The sequence below is a fragment of the Arachis ipaensis genome, chromosome B1 (assembly GCF_059453495.1).
Source record: "Arachis ipaensis isolate K30076 ecotype BB chromosome B1, ASM5945349v1, whole genome shotgun sequence".
Lineage (NCBI taxonomy): Eukaryota > Viridiplantae > Streptophyta > Magnoliopsida > Fabales > Fabaceae > Arachis > Arachis ipaensis.
The window spans coordinates 143,671,927-143,693,392 of NC_142436.1; the positions used below are offsets into that span (position 1 = coordinate 143,671,927).

Consider the following 21,466-nt stretch of genomic DNA (forward strand, 5'->3'; position numbering starts at 1 on the left):
GGGCTACTGTTGTTGTACTTGCCGCATGGTCCATGTACCATGAACTTCTCCATAGCTGCATATAGTTTTGGCCTCATTATCTTATCAGGGATCTGGCTGAGATGTGCTTGTCAATATCATCAGGTGACCTTGGCTTGTCCAACGGATGCATGAACAGCAATATATGCGCGTGGTAATCCCCTCTTCTGGAATTCTATTGTGCAGACATCTGTGCATATTATAATATTAAGTTAGTTATAAGCAACAAACCATGCGCATGAAATATATGAAAGTTAACTTACATGCCACAATCTTCCCAAAAAATCTTCCTTGCTTAAAGTCCATGATCAACTCGTTTAGCTTTATGTTGAATACCCTTGAAATGATGTCAGGCCTCTCTTCTGGTTTGAAACCAGTGTCCTTTAGCAATCGCTTAACCTCGTTCCATTCCGGATTGCACGTAATGGTCATAAAGTAACTTGGATACCCCGCATATTTGCAAATAGCAAATGCATCCTTGCAGTTGTTAAACATGTACCTTGGACCACCTGTAAAGCTGCTTGGTAAAATAATTCTTTGACCGGCGGGAACTGCATTAGCTTCCCCCCTTACCAATGATTCATGCAGTGCACTATACTTGTCCACGCGCAATTTTGGTTGGTTGTTTCTGATGAATCTTAGTCGCTCGGATTCAATCATAGAATATGCATCCACTATGAATTGCTGGAACAATCTCTTCGAATGTAACAATAAGGGAGACTCATGTCCCCTCATTTAAATACGAAATGAGAAGAATTCGCGCATGGTGATATTTTTCCTTTTTTTGGTGTCGTTGATGTCATATCTAGCAGATGTGGCAATGCCGGTCCTAAAGCCATCTTCTCCATATGGGAATACTAAAGAATAGTGTAAGGCCAAGTACAGCAGATGCATTACATCTGTCCTTTGCAACTTGTTAGTAGTAGACTCAAGTATAATATCCCTATCAATTGATAATTCGTTAATGTCTCCTACAATAAGAATAGCAAGCTCAAATTCCGTTGGTAGGTTGTAAACTCTGCCATCAGTATCTCTCCTCCTAATCAATTTTAATCTTATGTCAGTTCTGTTGACGTCATTGAACCGATCTCTTGTTGATCGAAATATCTTGGAGAGTGGGTTGTGTGTGTCTAACATTTGCTTCAGTTGATCCACGATATGAGTTTCAATCTCATGACATGATGCAGAAGACCTACCACATGATAAAAAAATAGGCTGTGTTTTAAAATAGTTGTTTTCATTTATAGTTATAAGATATTGCATATGGTTAGTATCATTGACAATGCGGCCATGCATGGTGTAATAAGGGAAATATATGTATGTAGTATGTGGTACCTGACAACATTTATTCGATTCTGAATTTCGTTGTCTGTGTCATAGATATATAGCTGCGCGAATCTTGGCTTGTCATTGTCTTGAGGGATAAGGCTTCCAATAGTATGGTAATTTTGTCCATTGATTGAAAATATTGGTGGTGCAGTACCATTGTTGATTGATCAATTGCTCTTCCCCGCCATTGACGTGAATGCAAACATCGAATTAAACTTCCTTATGTTCTTTCTAAAGTATCGACTATTTTCGTGATCACCATAATGAAGGTCATGCAATAGTACAGGAGCCTCTGTAAGAAATGGCAACTAAATCTTTCCATCTATGCAACAAAGAGCAAACCTAGGGATCCTATATCTCTTGCTTTTGGCTAATCTCTCTCCATCCCACATACATGCATTACAATGTATACATCGAGGCACTAGATCTCCGGCGTCCCAGGTATCTATTAATTAAAAGGCGATATGTTCATGGTCAGCAAAAAAAGTAATTCAAGGTAAATGGAAATTCTCATTTAGTCAATATACGTAACAAAATTCTTGTAGTAGATATTATTAACTAACCTTGTTCAGATGTATGCGCTTCTGTTTTTGAGTTGTCGACTTGATGGTGATCTAAAGAAATGCAATTGAATAATTTAAACAGAATGATTCTGAAATACATGTTCATATACATTTATACAAAATAGGTTATTAAATAAATAGTACCTTGCTGATCAGTTGGATTGTAATGATGTACGTAGTCAGAGTTTAGAGCAGAATCATCAAATACGTCTAATGCTGATATATTGACATACATTATATGTTTCACGTTAGACATGTTATAAGTTTCCTTTGTCTGGTATGTAAGAGAATAAAGACAACCAGCACAATAAATGACTCCATTTAGTTCTTACTAACCTGCCCCATCCTGGCTTAGGTACTGTATTGTTTGATCGGGATAGTTGTTCCGCGAGATTGATGTCTCCCCACACAGGAGTTGTGAGTCGGAAACACGTCTGATGGATACGTTGCTAACTTTGTTCAGAATTTGATCACGATGATTTCCAGCATGATTGCTTTGCAAAATATTAGGGGGTTATCCAAAAATGTGAAATAGTTAGATGAATATTGCATGGAAAGTGTATTTATAATGAAAGAGTGGGTTATGTAAAATAGGCATGCTACTTTTTCTAATCATGCTTGAAAAAATCCGCATCAAAATTCAATCTCTAAAGTATTTTTTGAAAAATGGGTTAACCATCAAAAAATGCCCGCGAATTATTTAAACGCTAACAAAAATACACTCGAATTTTACTATTGACAAAAAATGCCTTCAAATAATTTAAAAACCCAACAACAATACCCAACAATAAATATATATTTTTAAAAAATACCTTATAGATTGAATTTTGATATAAATTTTTGCAAGCATGATTATAAAAAAAAGATATTATGATACATAAAAATTGGTGATTTTTTGGTAAGTATATATTTTTTTATAATTTTTTTATAACAACCAATAATATTTTTAAAAAATCACAAAACAATATATACTTAACAAAAAATCATCAAATTTTAAGAATCATAATATCTCATTTTTATAATCAATCTTACAAAAAAATGTATCAAAATTCAATCTCTAATGTATTTTTTGAGAAATACATATTTAATGTTAGTATTTTTGCAAGATTATCTAACATTAAATATGTATTTCTCAAAAAATACATTAGAAATTAAATTTTGATACAATATTTTGTAAGGATGATTAAAAAAATAAGATATTATTATCCTTGAAATTTGGTGATTTTTCGTTGAGTATATATTTTTGTTTTGTAATTTTTTTGTTAACAACTAATAATACTTTTAAAAAATCACAAAAAAATATATACTTAGAAAAAAAATCAAATTTTAAGAATAACAATATCTCATTTTTTTAATTATGTTCGTAAAAAATCACATAAAAATTCTATTTCTAAGGCATTTTTTGAAAATATATATTTATTGTTGAGTATTGTTGTTGTGTTTTTTAATTATTTAAAGGCATTGTTGTCAATAGTAAAATTCGGGTGTATTTTTTAATATTTAATGTTAGATATTTTGTTTATAAATTATTTGAGGCCATTTTGTCAATAGCAAGATCAGAGTACATTTTTTTTAACAACAAAATTATTCGAATGCATTTTTTGGCAGTTTACACTTTAATATTAATTTAAAAAATAAACAAAATCTAATAGCACATAAACAAATTTATGTTCTAACCCAAAAGTCTTTTAAATTATGATAGTTATTTAAATTTGAATCATAGTGTAGAAAACCAAATTGGGCTGAACTTGCGACTGGGTTAATTGAGAAGTGGTTATTCGATCGGATCCATTGACTCTGAGAACCATCTAACAAAAAACCGATTTATTAAGCGACCAAATCCTTAATTAATAGGTGAATTGATGAAGCCGACCGAATTTTTTTAGAAATAACCGGTTCAGTGGTAACCCTGCAAAATGACGCCGAACTGAATTTTAAAATAAAGAAACAGAAGTCCAATAAGCTAATACCCATCCCATCCCTTTCTCTCTCTGAAAGTTAAAACAAAAAAAAAAAAACTAACCCTAAACCCTTCGATACACAGCGTCTTAGCCACCAACCCAGCCACGAAAGTTCAGCGTGCTACCGATGCCGGGTGCAGCTGACCGTGGTGGCATCAGGCATCGTCGCCTATGGAAGTTGAAGCTCTGCACGCACTATATTTCTCTAATCATTTTTCTTCCCGTCGTTGTCGCTGTCCATCTATCCCTGTTGCCATCAAGGTCTCTCTCCATATTTCCGTCAAGCTGTTTGTCTCTGTCGCCGTTGAGCTCAACGATTCTTCCTCTGGTTAACATTGCTGCGTGAATTTATTGTGCTTCTTTTTGTACTTTTGTTAATAACGTTGACTGAGTTGCTGATTTTACTATTTTAATGAATTTGATTTGCTGAGTTAATAGGATTGAATCACTGACTTTGATAATTTTTTATTATCCTGAGTTGTTAATTTTTTTAAATATTGTTGTTACTGACTGTTTGAAATAATATCGTTGTTGGTTTTCTGGACGTGGATATGTATGATATTGTAAACAGGGACGGATCAAGATATGGCAAGCAGTGGCACTGGCATTGTAACTTTATTGAAGAAGTATATATATCATATATGTGATTGATAAAAAAAAATATTTTGTGATTTTATATGTTATTATTTTTAATAATGTGATAGGTTTTAGTTTTAAATATTTCTTTTACTGATATCTTTACTCAATCAATTTTATATCATAGTATTATACACTCAAGTCTTTATACTTTTTTAAATTAATTTCTATCTGTTTATTTTTATGAATATAATTGCTTACATTCTTTTGTTTTAATAATTATATTGTCTACTTTAGATATTCTTTTCTTGTAAAAAAATACCAAGTTTTCTTCTAAACTTATATTGTTGAAAAGAAAAACTTTTATCTTACTTTTTTATGATAACTTATTCTAATTATAGTTTTTTTTTTCAAAGTGGTATTTTATAGTCTAAAAGAGTACCAGTAGCTTGGAGATAATTATTAATTTATAAATTATTTTCTACTTTTTGAAAGTTTTAAAAGAATTGATCTTAATTAAAAAGATATGTAACAACTTGTTACCTAAACTTACTGTAAAAAGTATTGATATCTTATAATTTTATATAGTACTACAGGGTACTATGTAATTCTTATATCAAAAACAAAATTATTGACAAAAAATTTTATATTTTTTTATATATTCATAAAATCTTTAAAAAAGAGCAATTAACTAATTACATATCATGCATAAATTACTTTTATACAATGAAAAAAAAAACAAAAAATAATTAAAAAGGGATTTTAAGGGCGTCTTCGATGAAAATCTTGAAACTAACACTCAATGATGATTATGATTTTTTTATGTTTAGAGTTTTGTTTAGTTAAAAACTGTTAGTCAATTTTTGTGGGTAGATTTATTATATATTTGTTAAGAGATTTGATCTATTTGTAATTGTGTGGTATGTTATTAATTTCATTGTTAATTATGTACGTCGTTGTTCAATAGTTGCTTATTGATGATTAGAAATTGTGAAATGTTGAGCCACCCTGTGTCTTTTATTTTCCAATTTAACACTGTATGTATAATGAATCTTGAAATATAATGATTTAAAAAAAAGTGTTGTTAGTTATCCATTGATGAGTAATAACAAAAATATTAATTAAATTGGGATATGCATTACCTTGGAGGGTGAAGCTCTGATTGTTGATTGCTTTCATGATCCAGTGGATGGTTGGTAGGGATGTATTGTAATGAATAACAACTAAATTGAGCATCATTGCATACTAAAAATTATATTAACGAAACAAAGAAATTAATTTGGCCTTATTACCTTCTCAAGGTGCCACTAATGAAGGTGAATCTAATATACTTCAATTATGATAGATAAAAGTTAGTGAATATGTAAATATGGAAAAGGATACCATTGGATATATTGACAAGAGGTCTTCTTTGTTGATCTTTTAAATGAACCAACTTTCTCTTGACTGCATTTTCCTTGTGAATGAGACCATATGACTGAAGTTGGTTGGATACATTCAGCTGGAGTTTAGCGCTTGTTACAACAATAGGGTTGGACATCATATCAGAGGAACTCTTATATGGAAGTAAAGCAGGAAGGAAGTTCCCTATGCAATGAAGTTGATGAATATAAATATATTACAATGTATAAATAGGAAACCCATAGAGAATTCATACCAACACCGCAATGTATTTTTCTTACTTTCTGAACTTACCATGGGTGCCTCGACTTGGATTTGAATTTTCACTATTTAGCTGTCTCCTCTGATCTAATATAATCATTCTTCTCATCCTAGCAAGTTTGGGGCTTAACCTGTAGTCAAGGCTGTCCATGTTAAACCGTTTTGCAACTGACATACTCTGATTAGGTAGGGGTTGATAGTAGTTGAGAAAATTAAATGTTATATATGTCAGGCTCCGAATATTCTTGTTTGGTGGTACACAACCAGAGTTTATTATTGTGACTGAGGTAGTCTATGTATATTGTTCTTTATATAGGCACATCAAAAAATATTGTCGGGATTTTTGAATTTTGACGGCATGAATTATTTGTAGCTATTACATATTATATACACATTGAAGACACTCATCACAGTTAAGCCCATATTTTTTAAATGGAGTTTGTCCATTTGCGATGGCTATCCCTACAAATTCATAGAGACTCCGTATCTGAGCAAAGGGTCAAGTGCTGATACTGAAAGCATAACAACGGGCATTAACTATTAATTTTATAATGGATCAATTTTTGTACTATTTATAAAGGCATCCACATAGTACCATGCCCATATATTCAGATTGACAGAACTATATCCACTTTGTTTGTATCAGTTCACTTTATTATCAGTGTGTGCGTATTGTGAAAAATTCTGAAATGCAACTTGTTGGACTTCTTTTAATATCTCTTGCATATTTCTCCCAATCATGTCTTCATGGCCAGCCTAGAGTGTTAGAACATGTGGCTTTAATGTAATAAGTTGTGCTTAGCACTCTTATCCAATTATCATATGCATCCCTCGTATGGGTAAGGTCCAACTTAATGATATTAAATTCAATTACATATGTTAGTATGTATATAATGTGTAGGATCATGCGTAATGGGTTTATAAAAATCAAGAGTGGATGTTAGTTAATGGGAAAATAAGAACTTAAAGTAGTAATATCATTTAGACTTAAGATGTAGAGCACAAATATATTCTGATTAAATAACCAAAAAAATTTACACCCATTTACCCATTAAACTGGTGATAGCTGAGGGCAATGAAAGTAACTTCGTGAACCATCATTTCATTCCATGTCCAATTCCATATTATCCATATCCATTTTGTAGTAATCAATAAGCAATTCTTTTGGACCCCCTGCAATAATGGTTCACAAAGTTACTCCTCACGTACTCAACATATAGCGATTTATAACAATTTATACCAAAATGAAAACTTCAGCCCAAATTTATTGGGTGTGGTAATGTTCAAAGCTCCAAGACATCTGCATGCATGACTGTTTCATCGAGGGATGAAACTATAAATCTCACTATACTCCCAGGCCTGAGCAGATTATTAGTTAGAAAACCTCTCCATCCCTTGGCCAATACCACCTGGAAGAATTTGTAGTCAAAAGCCCATCAAATTTCCATGTTGTATGAGACCCACTTCGTTGGACAACCCAAACGTGGTCTAGTCTCGAAGGGAATGCATGTGATGCGAAACTTGGTGGCAAAACCTGGATATAGCTTTGAAATACATTAAAGAATAACTCAAAAAAAAAAAAAAAAACAGATGTGTATTCATTTGAATATAATGAAGATAATGGATATTCGGTTAGAAATGCCACCTACCAGTGCCAGTGACGCGGTGTCTTCAATTCTGATGTAGCATGTGTATGACGTGGCTTGACAGATTAGCAGTTCCTTCGGTGGGAAGAGGTTGATAAGGGTTGGTGGATTGAAATGGTCATGTGTTGGAGGGTGAGAAGGTATTTCTACATAAGTATAATTTGGTGGGATGGTGAAGAAGTCTTGGAACTTCGTTGGAAGAACCAAGATATTTGGATAGGTTCCCATAGTGTCAACAATGGTTTTACATTTATTTAGGTCATGCATTTCTATCTGACTAACGCAAAGCGAATCAGGTTCATCCTCCATAGGAGGCAGGACATTAAGGTCAAATGGCAAGGGACTGGATAATGGCGGTTGATCAGCTGAAAGTTGATAAGCATGATTTGACTGGATTGGATTGTTATTACGGTTTACTGGTTGTTCATACAAAATACGTGCAGGGCTCTTTGGATGATTGTGACAACTTTTATTCTACATAGGAAGCATTTTATCCTTCTTCTTTTTCTTCTTCTTGTACATAGCATTATGATATCTTTCAATTTTCACGAAGAATGGATCATCACCCAAAATTTCTTTGCCCTTCACTAAATATGGTGTGGGAAAGATGGATCCAAAACCATGCACTACAATAGGTATGCTGGCCATATTGTTATCCCTTACCTTTAAGATATAGAAGATGTCATCATATAGGTATCTCAGCTTGAGTATGCCTCCTTTGGGTAGTTTGTAAACACTCACCAGATTTTGAAGTCTATGTAGAATATATGCTGTGGTGTACCCTTGAATAATGGTTAGTTGAAACCGATTGTGATTACAATCCACAACTTGGAGATTATCACTCAAGAGGTGCTTGAATCTTCTATAGAATATACTTGATATGACGTGTTCTCTTTGTGTAACATAATGAGGAAGACGAAGACCGATTAGTAGGGTAAAATTATCAACATAATTAACTACTGAAGACTATTATTACCAACACAGATACATGATGCAGCATAATAAGAATGAGCTATTTGTTATAATTTTTGAATATGGAGGTTTTGAAATCGAATCTTACCGCATAAGGATCCACCGTCAGATAAAATACACGATTATCTTCTTCAACGTCATGCTTCTTTCGTATACCATGCATCGTGGACAGTTAATGTACCAGGAGATAGGAGATTGTATACCAGTAGTGATTAAATGAGGTTACGTTTGATGCTTTCAGATACCACTATGCAAGGTTTTGTCGCCCTTAGCCAGGAAAATATTTCTGCATGCAGGGAAGGAGTTCCATTAAAGAGCTACTCTATAAAATGTGGGTGTGGCTGCATTTTAATTGTTGTGTTTCAACATGTGTACAATTAGAAAATGTAAAGATTTGATACTTAAAATTTTATTAATAATTTATTATTTTTGTGATATGTAGAAGATATAGATGATGATTTTCTTGTAAGTTTCCATCACCAACTGGATCGGTCTCTCCACTTCCCAATGGGATGAGACAAAATAGATGTAAAAAATAAGAGATAAGTATTTCGGATGTATCCTGGAGGGTATAGTATAGATGTAATGATTGCCTATGTACATGTATGATCAGAGTTGTATAGTCAACAGTAAGTCATGAGCAGGCTTCGAAGAAATCAGCAGGTGATCCGCATATAAGGCAATTTTGCAAACATAAATTAATAGTTATCTTACTTTTTTGGCATTATATTAGATTAGTAGAATATTTGATGTATAAGTTTTATATACTTAATTCAACCTGGCATCATTCCCGATTAGTTCGGAACACAGCAAAATAGTAGGGGGTATGCATACGGTCAGGAATTGTCTCGTATATGGTGTATCGGACCGCTTCACACAGACCATACAAAGTTAGCACTGCTATTATCATTCTTTTTTTGCATGAAAAGAATAAAAAAATTAGGCGTATATGTGGTTCAGGGTACACCATGCTGTGTTATTGATTTGTTGTAAATTTATTGGGATAGATGCAAGTGGCAACTCTGCACCAGATAAGGTTAGCAATTTTAATAATATCATAGCTGAATTGCATACTAAAGAAGTAAAATATTATAAGTTACAATGACAGCAGATGATAATTTTCTTACATTAAGTAAAAAGTTATCAATATTATAGTAACTAATTTTTTTAACATAATTTATTTTCATTGTTATATTTTTTTAACGGAAACTCATAAGTGAAAGCAAAATATTGTTAAATCGCCTGAACGTGATGGAACTCTATTTCCTTAGATAGTGTAGTTACATATATTAGTACACTTGCAATTGTAGAAGAAAAGGATAGATTTTACTGTTGCGATACTTTGCCATAGAGAATTGTTTTCGTATTTGGTCGCACACTACTTGTTAAATTACAAAACAGATCAATGAACTGATTTTTTGTGATTGTGATAACTAATTTAAACTTATTCCGTCATCGATATAATGATTGGATTCTAATGTGAAGCTCTTTTGGAATAATTCAAGATTAGGGTCATCTAATATCATCGGTGGGGCATATTTGATTGATCAGGAATGCCTTCTAGTGATGCAGACAATGTTGTATTACAACTTCATTTATGACTATCATGGATGAAAATAAAACACAGGAGCGAAATAAAATAAGCGATGATGATTAACATAAGCTGCAGAAAGTAATCACAAATATCTAGTTAAACTATTTATTTTTGGACCACTTTGATGTAAAGAGTAGTCTCGTCGTTGTTGCAAACTGAAAACCTCAACACAGTGCCAACTCTAAATCCATTGATTTTGGCAAGGGATTTCCAACCTCTTGTCAAGTATAGTTGCACCTTCCTCTTCCTACTCCATCGTAGTCCCAAACTATAGCAGAACCCGTTGTCCATGACAACTTTGACATGATTCAGCCTCAACGGAAATGCTCCTTGTGCAAATTTAAGTGGTATAACCTGTTAATCAGACCATTTTTTGTTTGGATAAATTAGAAAGAAGAAATCTGCACCTCTGCTATAGATACCTAGTTTTAATTAAAATATTATTTCAAGAGTCGGAGATCATACCACTGCGCTATTATCAACTTGGTTAGCTGTCAGGAGTTTAAGGCAAGAGTATATTTCAGGTCCTTGAATCATGACATCAGTTTAATCGATGATGGCAGGGATATGATATTGGGTAAATGCCCTCTTCTGTTCGATACATTCATCTGATAGATGGAGATATGTTACAGTTGTTTGATTGTAAAAAGCTCCTTCTTGGAACTCAGCTGGACCTGCATCATGTATTGGATGATTAAAATAGGTAACATTACCTGGTACATTGGAAGTGTACTTTGGATTGGAGTTAGACTGCCTGAACCCAGTTGCATGTTGATGATGACTAATTTTCTTATAAGAAACCAATTCATTGGAAGGAACAGATTCTTGTGGTTTGGTGTCACCATTTTCGATCCCCTGCATGTAGCTAATTGGCACATTGTCAGGGAATGAAGCTGTCGTATGCTCAACAGGATGGCAGTTCATACCATCAATATTTAGTTGGTGCATTGATAGATTACAGACATTATACAATGCTTGAGGAGTGGTTATGGATGTGACTTTAGAGGATTCTTGCCTGTTGGTTTGGCTAATAATTTGCTCCATATTGTTGCCATATAACTTATATGGGGTCGTGAGAATTCTTTCTAATTCATATAGGTATCTTTAACCTTCATAACCACGAAAACGTCTTCTCCTACGAAAATTAATTTCATCCAACCACCGTCTGTAAGACCATAGCAAGTAACCAAATGTCCAAATTGTCAAAGCTACCTATGATGTAGCCAGTCTCATTACCCTTTCCAACGTTAAGCTCAATCTGGTTATCACTGAGTTCTATGAGGAACATCCTATCCTTCAGTAACTCTCTGTATTTGCGATAAAATAGAGATAGAAGTTCATGCAGAATCTACATATGCATTGCATAGTTATAAGTCATAAAGAATACAGAAAGAAGACTTTTGGAGACTTACGTGAAGAAAATATGGAAAGGGACCATAACAAATAACTCACCGCTAGAGGATCTATGTGAAGGTAAAAGATCCTATCATCATCAAAATCGGGGGGAAGCAATCTTCTATTTTCTGCAGCTGGTGGTGATTGACTCATAATGGGGTTTGAGTTGGTTTTAGGGATCATGGAAGGATTGGGACGATGATTCTTCAACTATGATAATTTTATAATTGCTGAAGTGAAGGCATAACTCTTGTGGGTCAAAAACTAATGGTCAAGGCGGGTGTAAAAGGATGATACTTATGAAAGAATTAATACCAGATGAGTAGAGATGTAGTTACCCTCTTTTGTGCAAGATAGAGATAAGAAAGTATGTTCGTGTTGTCAGAGAAGAGTGAGGATTCCCGGGGTGTTGGTGGAGTTAGGGGATTTAAACCTTTCTTAATAGGCAATGAGATATGCCTTAAAGAAAGTAAGATGCAATAAATTAGTGAGGGTTTCGATGGACCTGGTCTTATGTGTTAGGGTACATACTCTTATTAAGATAGTATAGTTAGTACTTGATTCTATATCTTGACAATTTATATAAATATATATATATATATATATATATATATATATATATATAGTATAAATTTAAGAGTATAAGTGTGTATGCACATAATTTATTTTTGTCAATAAGACATTAAGACACGTATCAATTAATGTATCGATTTGGCAAAGGCTACATAAAGCATGTTGAAATGAGGGGAGGTTTGAAAGATTTGTGCATTCAAGAAAGCATGATGCAAAGATAAGTTAATTTGGATTGGTGGTAGTTTATGATATGGTCTTATGAACATAAGAACATGGTGTAGTCATTGCAAATCAACCATTGAATTTTTATAGCTATTTGCATCTGCATGTTAGAGGAATGCATTATTGGAGACCTGCGAAAGTGGCTGTTGTACTTGTTGATGTAGGGAGGATTTGTGTATCAGGAAAAGTCTTGCAAGTTAACATGTTATGGCCACTATTTTATTCAATTGAAAAAACGACAACACAACAGGCACACAGTTGCACTATCGATACAAAATGTGCCCATGCTACACATTCCATACATATGAAGCAAATAAGGGTTGGGTTCAACCACATAGAACACTAACTTAGCGCTAGATAAACTAAAATATAGAATAGGAACAACTCCATGTTAAAAACAACATAGCAAGACAAACAACAAACTAAATACAGGCTTCATCAACCGGCTAATGTCGAATTGACCAGCAACAAATGGATTGGTAGTGGCCATTGAAACGTTACATGAACTATTCCTCCACTGTCTTGTTGGCATTAGCATTGTCACCATTGACAACCTTCCTGCATTTTGAAGATGACGCATTTGAAGAGTCAGGATAAAGTTCGATGAGCTTTTTGGACCAACCTTCACTAATAATTTTCTCCTTTGGGGTGGAGTACCTATCAACATCAGCGGCCAAAATTTTGACAGATGGGGATCTTGTACCCTGTAAAAATGATATAAACTTGTTAAACTAGATCCACATTCTATTCATCAGGATTTTATGAATGGTTGGAAACATGTGACCAACATTATGAGTTTGGACAGAGTCAGTTTGCATGCTGAGGAGTTCTGAGTTCTCAAAGCCTACGGACGGCTACAATGTTAACATATAAAATAATTTAGTTATCTTTAATCAAAAAATAATTCAACATACATACACTATTCATTGGATACCTCGTGCATGTAATGCTTATCCAAAAACTTGGTTAAGACACTTGTCTCCCCACATAGCATAGTGACAATTATCCTGCATGGCTAAAAGGCATTCAGATCTTCCATCTTAACGGCAACTTTGAATAGAAATTTTTGTCCCACCAATGAGTTCAGTTCGGTTTGATATTTCTCATTGATACCACCCTACGTGTATAAAATATGTTAAGCGTCTTGCTAAATTTGGATTAATAATAGTATAATGTACATTTAACCCACAAATTCGATACCTTTGTCAACTGAGCTAGCCTAATATCAGAGGTAGTAACTCCGAGGTGTTTGACCGCCTCTGTGTCGTACAGTAAGAATGAAGCTGCTTCCGTATCGTCAGCCACTCTCATGTTAATGTTGTACCTATAATTGTTGATTTAAAGGTACAGCTTGGAATACTTTGTAAGTGATGTTATTCTAAATATTGAATAAACAACTTGCGGAACCATTCCTAGGAGTGTGAGTGTTTGGATATGTGTCACATTTAGTACAGTGGTATGAATTTTCTGTCACTTTTAATGAGTGAAAGCAATGTTTGCAACTCTTATACCACCATCCATTCTTTGGATCAATTGCAACAACACCAATAGTAGCAAAATTACCACCTTGTTTTTGGTTAGGGTCAGATTCCTATAACTATGAACAAAATTTTTAAAGAAAAATGAGAACATCTATAGCAGCTCACCTCAATTGTCTCTTTAAGCTCTGATATTGACTTGTATGTAGATTGGTTGATGAGGTCATCTTCCAGATTGTATATGGGTTTTGCAGCAAGTTGGGATAGCCTGTTTGCAGGTGGCACCCCAGACATGATAATACTGCAAGAATAAGCTGACGCTAATATTATAGCCAATAGTTTTAGGTACATTACATAATCTCTAACAATGTAACAAACAACTAACTGCCAAAACCTTTGACGAAATTCCTTCACTTCTTTGCGGTTTGCATTTATGTGCAGTATTGAGTTGTAATTGGTATTCGATATACCCATTGTGCCTGTTAGATTTGAAGGATTGTCTAAGACAAATAAACAATCAATATTAATCAAAATACATTCGGAATAAAAACGGTCATGGTAATTAACAACAGTTTGTTTTCAAAGTAATTAACCTTTATATAGATTGAATTTTGCAAATTGCAAGATGAGTATATACTCAGAGGTTGGTTGTTTATCTATATGCTTCACCAACTGAGTAGCAAATTCTTCCCACAGAGTACATCAAATGTTACCTTTTTCCCTATTTCAAAATGGTTCCATATGAGAGCACTTAGAAGGCATAACTTTAAAACGAAAAGCATGTATAATTTTTTGTACTCACTACATGTCTTGAAGCTCAATGACTATGTAAATGCAGGTCTTTTCATTCCTTCTAAATTTGATAATGTCACTCTTGGCAGTAATTAGTCCGATGACATCTGCATGAAAAAATCTAATGAGACGTCAATGCGATAGTAATAACCACAACGAACTAGCATAAAGTTGTGAATATGCCATACCAATAAAATGGGATTGAGCATTGGTGTGATTAAGTATCAGCTCATTGGGAACAAACTGAAACATGTTAATGGGAAATGAATTATCTTGCACGGTCCTAATTTGAGTATCCCTTTTGAAATAAATTTGCTGTGCGTGATTGGTTGGCTTGTACTTCTTGATCGTTTGAAGACAATGAAAAATTTGATATGGTGTATATGTTGCCTTCGGCCAGGTCATCTTCAAATAGCCATCTGTATGGGTTTCTGATGGAGATTTGTATGCGATCCCCCTGCACATAATTGTCAATTTTTCAAATTAACACTAACATATTGCAAAACAAATAGGAAATAAGTATGCACATGATTTTTGATTACCCAAGTTAATAAGTGAATCCATGATATAAGCTTATCAAGTGATCTATAACCACCATGTCCAGCATAGGCTTTTGATATTTCTGTTCGGAATGTCTGACAGACCAGATCTTTATTACCCTTACTTTGATCTTACAACTTGGATTCTCCACGTTAGAGGCAATATCCTTTAGCAGAGTCACTGAAGTGGCCATGATAATGAACTTTCTGAGGAGATTCCAGTGCACAACGATAGCTATCTGAAGATGGTTGGGGTGGTGGAGCAAGCTAGAGGATGGTTGAATTTATATTGGGTAGTCAGCTTCTCACGGGACGGGCCGATGAGGATGCTCAATGTTTCAATGTAGGGAATAAGACAATGATTGCTATGAAAAGTCATTATCATTTGTTGGACTTTTGTGGCTAGTGCAGTGTAATGAACATGCTTCATAGATTGTTAAGCATATAAGACAGAGTAGCAGGTAATTTCTAAGATGTGTAATGTCTCAGCTAAAAAAAGAACTTGGCGTGGTTCCGTGTGCACATTTTGGAGACAATATGTTTTGCGGCCCTTTTGTATGAGTACAGGGTCGAAAAGGAGTGCATGTGTACTGCCAGAAAAATTATTCCAATGTACATCAATAACTTGTTTTGTCTTGTATGCGTAATTGAAATTTAACATTTTGCGAAAAATAAAGGCGACTAAAAAGAATAGGTATAATCCTTATTTAAAAAGCAATTTTTAATATACCCATTAACTGATGATAGTTGAGGCATGAAAAATACAATATTGATGTTTGTTTTAGCGATTATTATGTGCGGGGTAACGAAATAAAATTATTGAGGCACTAATAATTCAATTAACAAAAATATGATAAGTAAGTATATTGACCAAGAGAGAATGATTCCATTCATCTTTGTGACTAACAAAATCGAACCTGAAACGTCCAACAGCAGCAGCCGAGCAACCAAATTCAAAGGAAGTGACAAAAAACAGTGACGATTGATGGAGCATGGGTTGCTATGGCCAAATCTGGCGATCAATTGCAGACATGATTCAAGAAGACCTTATCTCCGTCACTGACCACACGTTGTCGTCGACGGCTGTCATCGATAATGGCAAAGATCTTTGCCGCCGCTAGTAGGTGCTCGCACATTGAGGCATTGATCGAGATGGATGTCGTTGTCATTCTGACCTCGATCCACTCTTGTTTGCATCTTATATCTGAACTTGTGTTTGGATATTCTTGTACTTATGAAGAAAAAAAACAGGGGAATTGCAAGCATGACATAGAGCACTGTTTGAATAAGAGGTTCTGTTTGCTTATAATTACCTTTAGGGTTTTGATTAGTTTTTTCTTTTTTTTTTATGGTTTGGTCATTCTGCTTCTATTTGGACTGGGCAAGTTATAGTTAGTTACTTTAACACAATATACTGGGCCCAATGAATTAATTTACATGTAGGAAAGTTATATAGAGTTATCGTTATTGTTATATAATAACTGGGCCCAACTATGTTACTTGAAGCGAGATGCATGGTATAGGCTAGGCCAAAAAGAATTAAACAATCATGCAATAGATGATGCCTCATGTTTGACTTTTCTTTTAAAATCATACATATGATGAAATGCAGAACATTACTATTTGATTCCTAATTATAGGAATAACATTAGACTGGTCTCAAAAGAATAACTTATTAACGTATGGAAGCACGCATTTGGATTGAACTAAACAAACCCATTAGGCTTATGATATCTCGTAGTTGCCTTGGTATGCAATATATCTATCTAGTGGGATACAATAAATATAAACATAAATTTTTTTATTAGAACTTCATTACATTGTAAGCAAGCAAAAAGACCAAAGGATTAGAGACTATTCAAGCCACACTACATAATTAGCACTCATGAAGGTTACTATTAATAATTTTCCTAACCTAGACCAAGTAATACGTATTTCACTGGTGCTAATAGTCTCGCACTAAAGGCGTAAAACCTGAAAAAACATAAGCATTTCATCATAGACGGATACACTAAAGCGCACAACGCTCCCTCCCTTTAACCTGTGGGCAACAGAGAATCTGCGCCAGCCCCTAGTGAGAAATGCCTCTGATGACCTTGTACTCCTCCATCTAAGCTTCATTAAGACAAGTGGTTTATACATGTCCCAAACATAAATGAAATCCAGCCTTGATGGGAATGCTTGAGAAACAAATGCAGTTGGTAGAAGCTACAAAAAAGATTTGATTCCACCATGAGTTACATTCATAAAAAAATACCGAATAATGTATAAAAGTAAAAGAAATATATATATATATATATATATATATATATATATATATATATTATATCTTGCCATTGAGTAATGAGAAGCTTGGTATGTTGAAATTATCCCGACAACTGTAATCAGCTCTAGCGTCGGTGTTCGATTCTGCGGCTGGATATTTTGAATAGGTTCCGGAGGAGGTGGGTTGTCTTCTTCGTTAACCACTGCTGTTCATACCCTGGGTCGAGTTACCCGACCCGGGATGATTGGCGACAAAGCGACCGACCTCTTCAGGTCAGACTACCCGACCTCTTCTAAAGAGCTCGGCCAAATCGACAGGAAAGCCCAATAAAGGGCCCAAATAGAGGAACACGACCCAAATCCAAAGGCAATCCCAGCCTATAGAGATAAAGGGGGTTCCCTTAAAGATAAGCCGACTTCATCCAAAACAGGATAAGATAAGATAAGATAACTAACTTATCTTATCAGAAAGGTCAGCCCCCACTACTATAAATACACTGGAGCACCCAGGTATAACTCATACTCTGATTCTACTAAAAACCTGCTCAATACCCTTGCTAACTTAAGCATCGGAGTCTCTTGCAGGTACCCCCCGCCCTTCGGTGGCAAATGATCAGCAGCACAACCAGTCCAACAAGTCGGACGCACCAGCTCCGGTCGCCATTCACCAACCGGACACCTCGGTTCCGACCAGCACAGAAGATCTCGACCGAGATTGACCTACAAATTCAGGCAACCCTCGGAACATTGGCACCGTTGCCGGGGACCTGGAAGTCATCTCATCACCATGGCGGACAACCATGACAACGATCACGATTCAGGTCTGGAGGATCGAACACCGCACAAAAATGCAAACGTCACGCTACAAGACACTCCGGAGACCAACCAAGACAAAGACTCACCAAATTCAGGGGCCATAGAAGCACTCCAAGATCGCCTAAAACAACTGGAAAAAGAAACCCACCAACAACGGGAAATTGGAAGAGATCTACAAAGAGAGATGCGACGACGTCGGGAGTTGGAAGAAAAACTGCAGCAATTGGAAGCCGATCTCAAATCAAAAGCCCCTCGCGCTAATCTCGAGGAGAATTCACACAAAGAGCAAGACCCCTTCACTAGGGAAATCATGAAAACCAAAATTCCAAAAGACTTCAAACTCCCGGATATGGTTCTATATGACGGCACCACGGATCCCAACCACCATCTCAGTAACTTCAGAAGTAGTATGTACCTCACTGACGCCCCAGATGCTGTTCGCTGTAAAGCCTTCCCAACAACTCTCACAAAGACAGCTATTCGGTGGTTCGACAACTTACCCCCAAAATTCATCTCAAGTTTCGACGACTTAGCTAAGAAATTCCTAGCCAGATTTTCCATTCAAAAGGATAAAGCTAAGCACGCCCCCAGTTTATTAGGAGTCAAACAAGGAGATCGGGAGAGCCTTCGCAACTACATGGAAAGATTCAACAAAACATGCATGGACATACAAAGTTTACCCACGGAGGCCGCAATCATGGGACTCATCAACGGCCTACAAGAGGGACCTTTCAGCCAATCTATATCAAAAAAGTACCCGACTACCCTCGACGAAGTACAGGAGCGAGCAGAAAAATACATCAATATGGAAGAAAACGCTCGGTTAGGAGAATCCTCGAAATCGGGAGCTTCCTACCGTGACAGAGACAAGGAATCCAAAAGAAAAGACGACAGAAAAGGGGAGAAAATTAAGAAGTACCATAACTATACTCCTCTTAGGGCATCCTTGGTCGAAATATACAAAGAAGTCTGCCATACGGAAAAAATTCCCCCAGCACGGCCACTCAAAGGCAAGAAGGGAGGAGGAAATCGAAAGGAGTATTGTGAATATCATCGGGTCCGGGGACACTCCACTAACGAATGCTTCGACTTAAAAAACATCATAGAAAAATTGGTGAGGGAAGGAAAACTAGATCGATTCCTGGCCACCCGAGATGACGAGCAAAGAAAGAGACGAAGGGATGATGACATTGAACGAGCAGAACGATCACCTCGGACCCCAGAAAGACATATCCACATGATACATGGCGGCTTTGCAGCAGGAGGGATCTCCAAATCCTCTCGTAAGAGATACCTCAAAGAAGTATACCATGTCGAAGGAAAGGAAGAAACACTCAACATCCCAACGATAACATTCACTAAAGAGGATGCAACCGGCATCATTACAGGACACGACGATCCCATGGTTATCACTATCATATTGGCAAACGCCAACCTACATTGGACGCTAATAGATCAAGGGAGTTCTGCCGACATCTTATTCAAAACAGCCTTTGATAAACTCGGCTTAGAAGAAAAAGAACTTAAAGCATATCCAAACAGTTTGTTCGGGCTAGGAGACACTCCGGTTCGACCACTAGGATACATACCACTACATACAACCTTTAGAAAGGGAGACCAATCCAAGACCCTCAAAATAGACTACATTGTAGTCAACGTAAGCTCAGCCTACAACGCTCTCATAGGCCGAACCACGCTCAACCAACTCGGTGCAATAGTCTCGACCCCACACCTATGCATGAAATTCCCAACTCCAAAAGGGATAGCCACGATAAAAGCAGACCAGAGGATGGCGCGTCGCTGTTACAATGAGAGCCTTAACCTCAGGGGCAAAGGAGAAGAGTTCCACACAATCGAGCTGGGCAGAGTTCAACGACGAGAGGAGTTTCGCCCCCAACCAGAGGGCGAGATAGAAAAAATTCAGATCGGGGACACCTCGGAAAAAAACAACTAATATCGGCACAATCCTCAAAGGAAATTTAAAAGAAATGCTAATACAATTCTTACGAGATAATGCCGACCTGTTTGCATGGAAAGCCGCAGACATGCCAGGCATAGACCCTAAACTAATGTGTCACAAGTTGGCAGTTTATCCAGGATCTCGACCGGTCCAGCAGAGACGAAGAAAACTCGGGCCAGAGCGATCCCAAGCTGTGGAAGAGCAAGCGCAGGCACTGCTGGAAGCCGGATTTATAAGAGAAGTCAAATACCCAATGTGGCTAGCCAACGTCGTTTTGGTGAAAAAATCAAATGGGAAGTGGCGAATATGCACCGATTACACAGATCTCAACAAAGCTTGCCCAAAAGATCCATACCCACTCCCGAGTATTGACGCCTGGTAGATGCCTCCTCTGGATATAAATATCTCTCGTTTATGGATGCGTATTCAGGATACAACCAAATTCCTATGTACCCACCGGACCAGAAAAAGACCTTGTTTTTAACGCCAAAGGCGAACTACTGCTACATCGTAATGCCTTTCGGCCTTAAGAACGCAGGAGCCACTTATCAAAGGTTAATGAATCAAGTCTTCTCGAATCACATCGGGAAAATCATGGAAGTTTATGTGAACGACATGCTAATTAAAATAAAAAGCGAACAGACACTGTTGACCGACCTAGCCCAGGTGTTCGACACCATCAGGAAGCATGATATGCGACTCAATCCAGCAAAATGCACCTTTGCGGTAGAAGTAGGCAAATTCTTAGGCTTCATGCTCACACAAAGAGGAATTGAAGCAAATCCAGATAAATGCCAGGCAATACTCAACATGAAAAGCCCAACCTGCGTAAAAGAAGTACAGCAACTCAACGGGAGGTTGGCCGCCCTATCCCGATTCTTAGCAGGAGCCGCAATAAGATCTCTCCCCTTCTATGCTACTTTAAGAAAGGGAAAACAGTTCGAGTGGACGACAGAATGCGAACAAGCGTTCCAAGACTTTAAAAAGTTCTTAGGACAGCCACCTATCCTATCCCGACCTCAAGAAGGAGAACCACTCATATTATATCTTGCAGTAGGAGACAAGGCAATAGCGTCAGCACTGGTCCGAGAAAGCAAAAACGGGC

At 36.2% G+C, this 21,466-nt stretch overlaps 2 protein-coding genes across 2 annotated transcripts; both read right to left on the reverse strand.

Annotated features, from left to right (window-relative positions):
- Positions 1 to 13,017: 13,017 nt before the first annotated feature.
- Positions 13,018 to 13,505, reverse strand: LOC107637948 (uncharacterized). Its single transcript, XM_021104557.2, has 3 exons — positions 13,446 to 13,505; positions 13,300 to 13,365; positions 13,018 to 13,215 (listed from the first exon to the last, which is right to left on the reverse strand). Exons 1-3 carry the CDS (start codon positions 13,503 to 13,505, stop codon positions 13,018 to 13,020), a joined length of 324 nt encoding a protein of 107 aa, XP_020960216.1.
- A 21-nt stretch (positions 13,506 to 13,526) lies between these two features.
- LOC110263370 (uncharacterized) lies at positions 13,527 to 16,489 on the reverse strand. The gene is made up of 11 exons (XM_088503162.1): positions 16,385 to 16,489; positions 15,324 to 15,416; positions 15,122 to 15,238; positions 14,970 to 15,024; positions 14,795 to 14,888; positions 14,703 to 14,710; positions 14,384 to 14,489; positions 14,158 to 14,290; positions 14,023 to 14,102; positions 13,712 to 13,835; positions 13,527 to 13,628 (listed from the first exon to the last, which is right to left on the reverse strand). Exons 1-11 carry the CDS (start codon positions 16,487 to 16,489, stop codon positions 13,527 to 13,529), a joined length of 1,017 nt encoding a protein of 338 aa, XP_088359288.1.
- Between the last annotated feature and the right edge of the window lie 4,977 nt (positions 16,490 to 21,466).

Bases quoted from the DNA above. Each gene is read 5' to 3' on its own strand.
- LOC107637948 (XM_021104557.2), bottom strand. From the start codon at position 13,505: ATGCTATGTGGGGAGACAAGTGTCTTAACCAAGTTTTTGGATAAGCAT. The intron at 13,366-13,445 runs GTATCCAATGAA...TTAACATTGTAG, and splicing joins ATAAGCATTACATGCACGAG to CCGTCCGTAGGCTTTGAGAA. The intron at 13,216-13,299 runs GTTGGTCACATG...TCATTTTTACAG, and splicing joins ACTCTGTCCAAACTCATAAT to GGTACAAGATCCCCATCTGT.
- LOC110263370 (XM_088503162.1), bottom strand. From the start codon at position 16,489: ATGACAACGACATCCATCTCGATCAATGCCTCAATGTGCGAGCACCTA. The intron at 14,889-14,969 runs GTATGGCATATT...TTTTTCATGCAG, and splicing joins TGCTCAATCCCATTTTATTG to ATGTCATCGGACTAATTACT. The intron at 13,629-13,711 runs GTATCGAATTTG...TTATACACGTAG, and splicing joins GGCTAGCTCAGTTGACAAAG to GGTGGTATCAATGAGAAATA.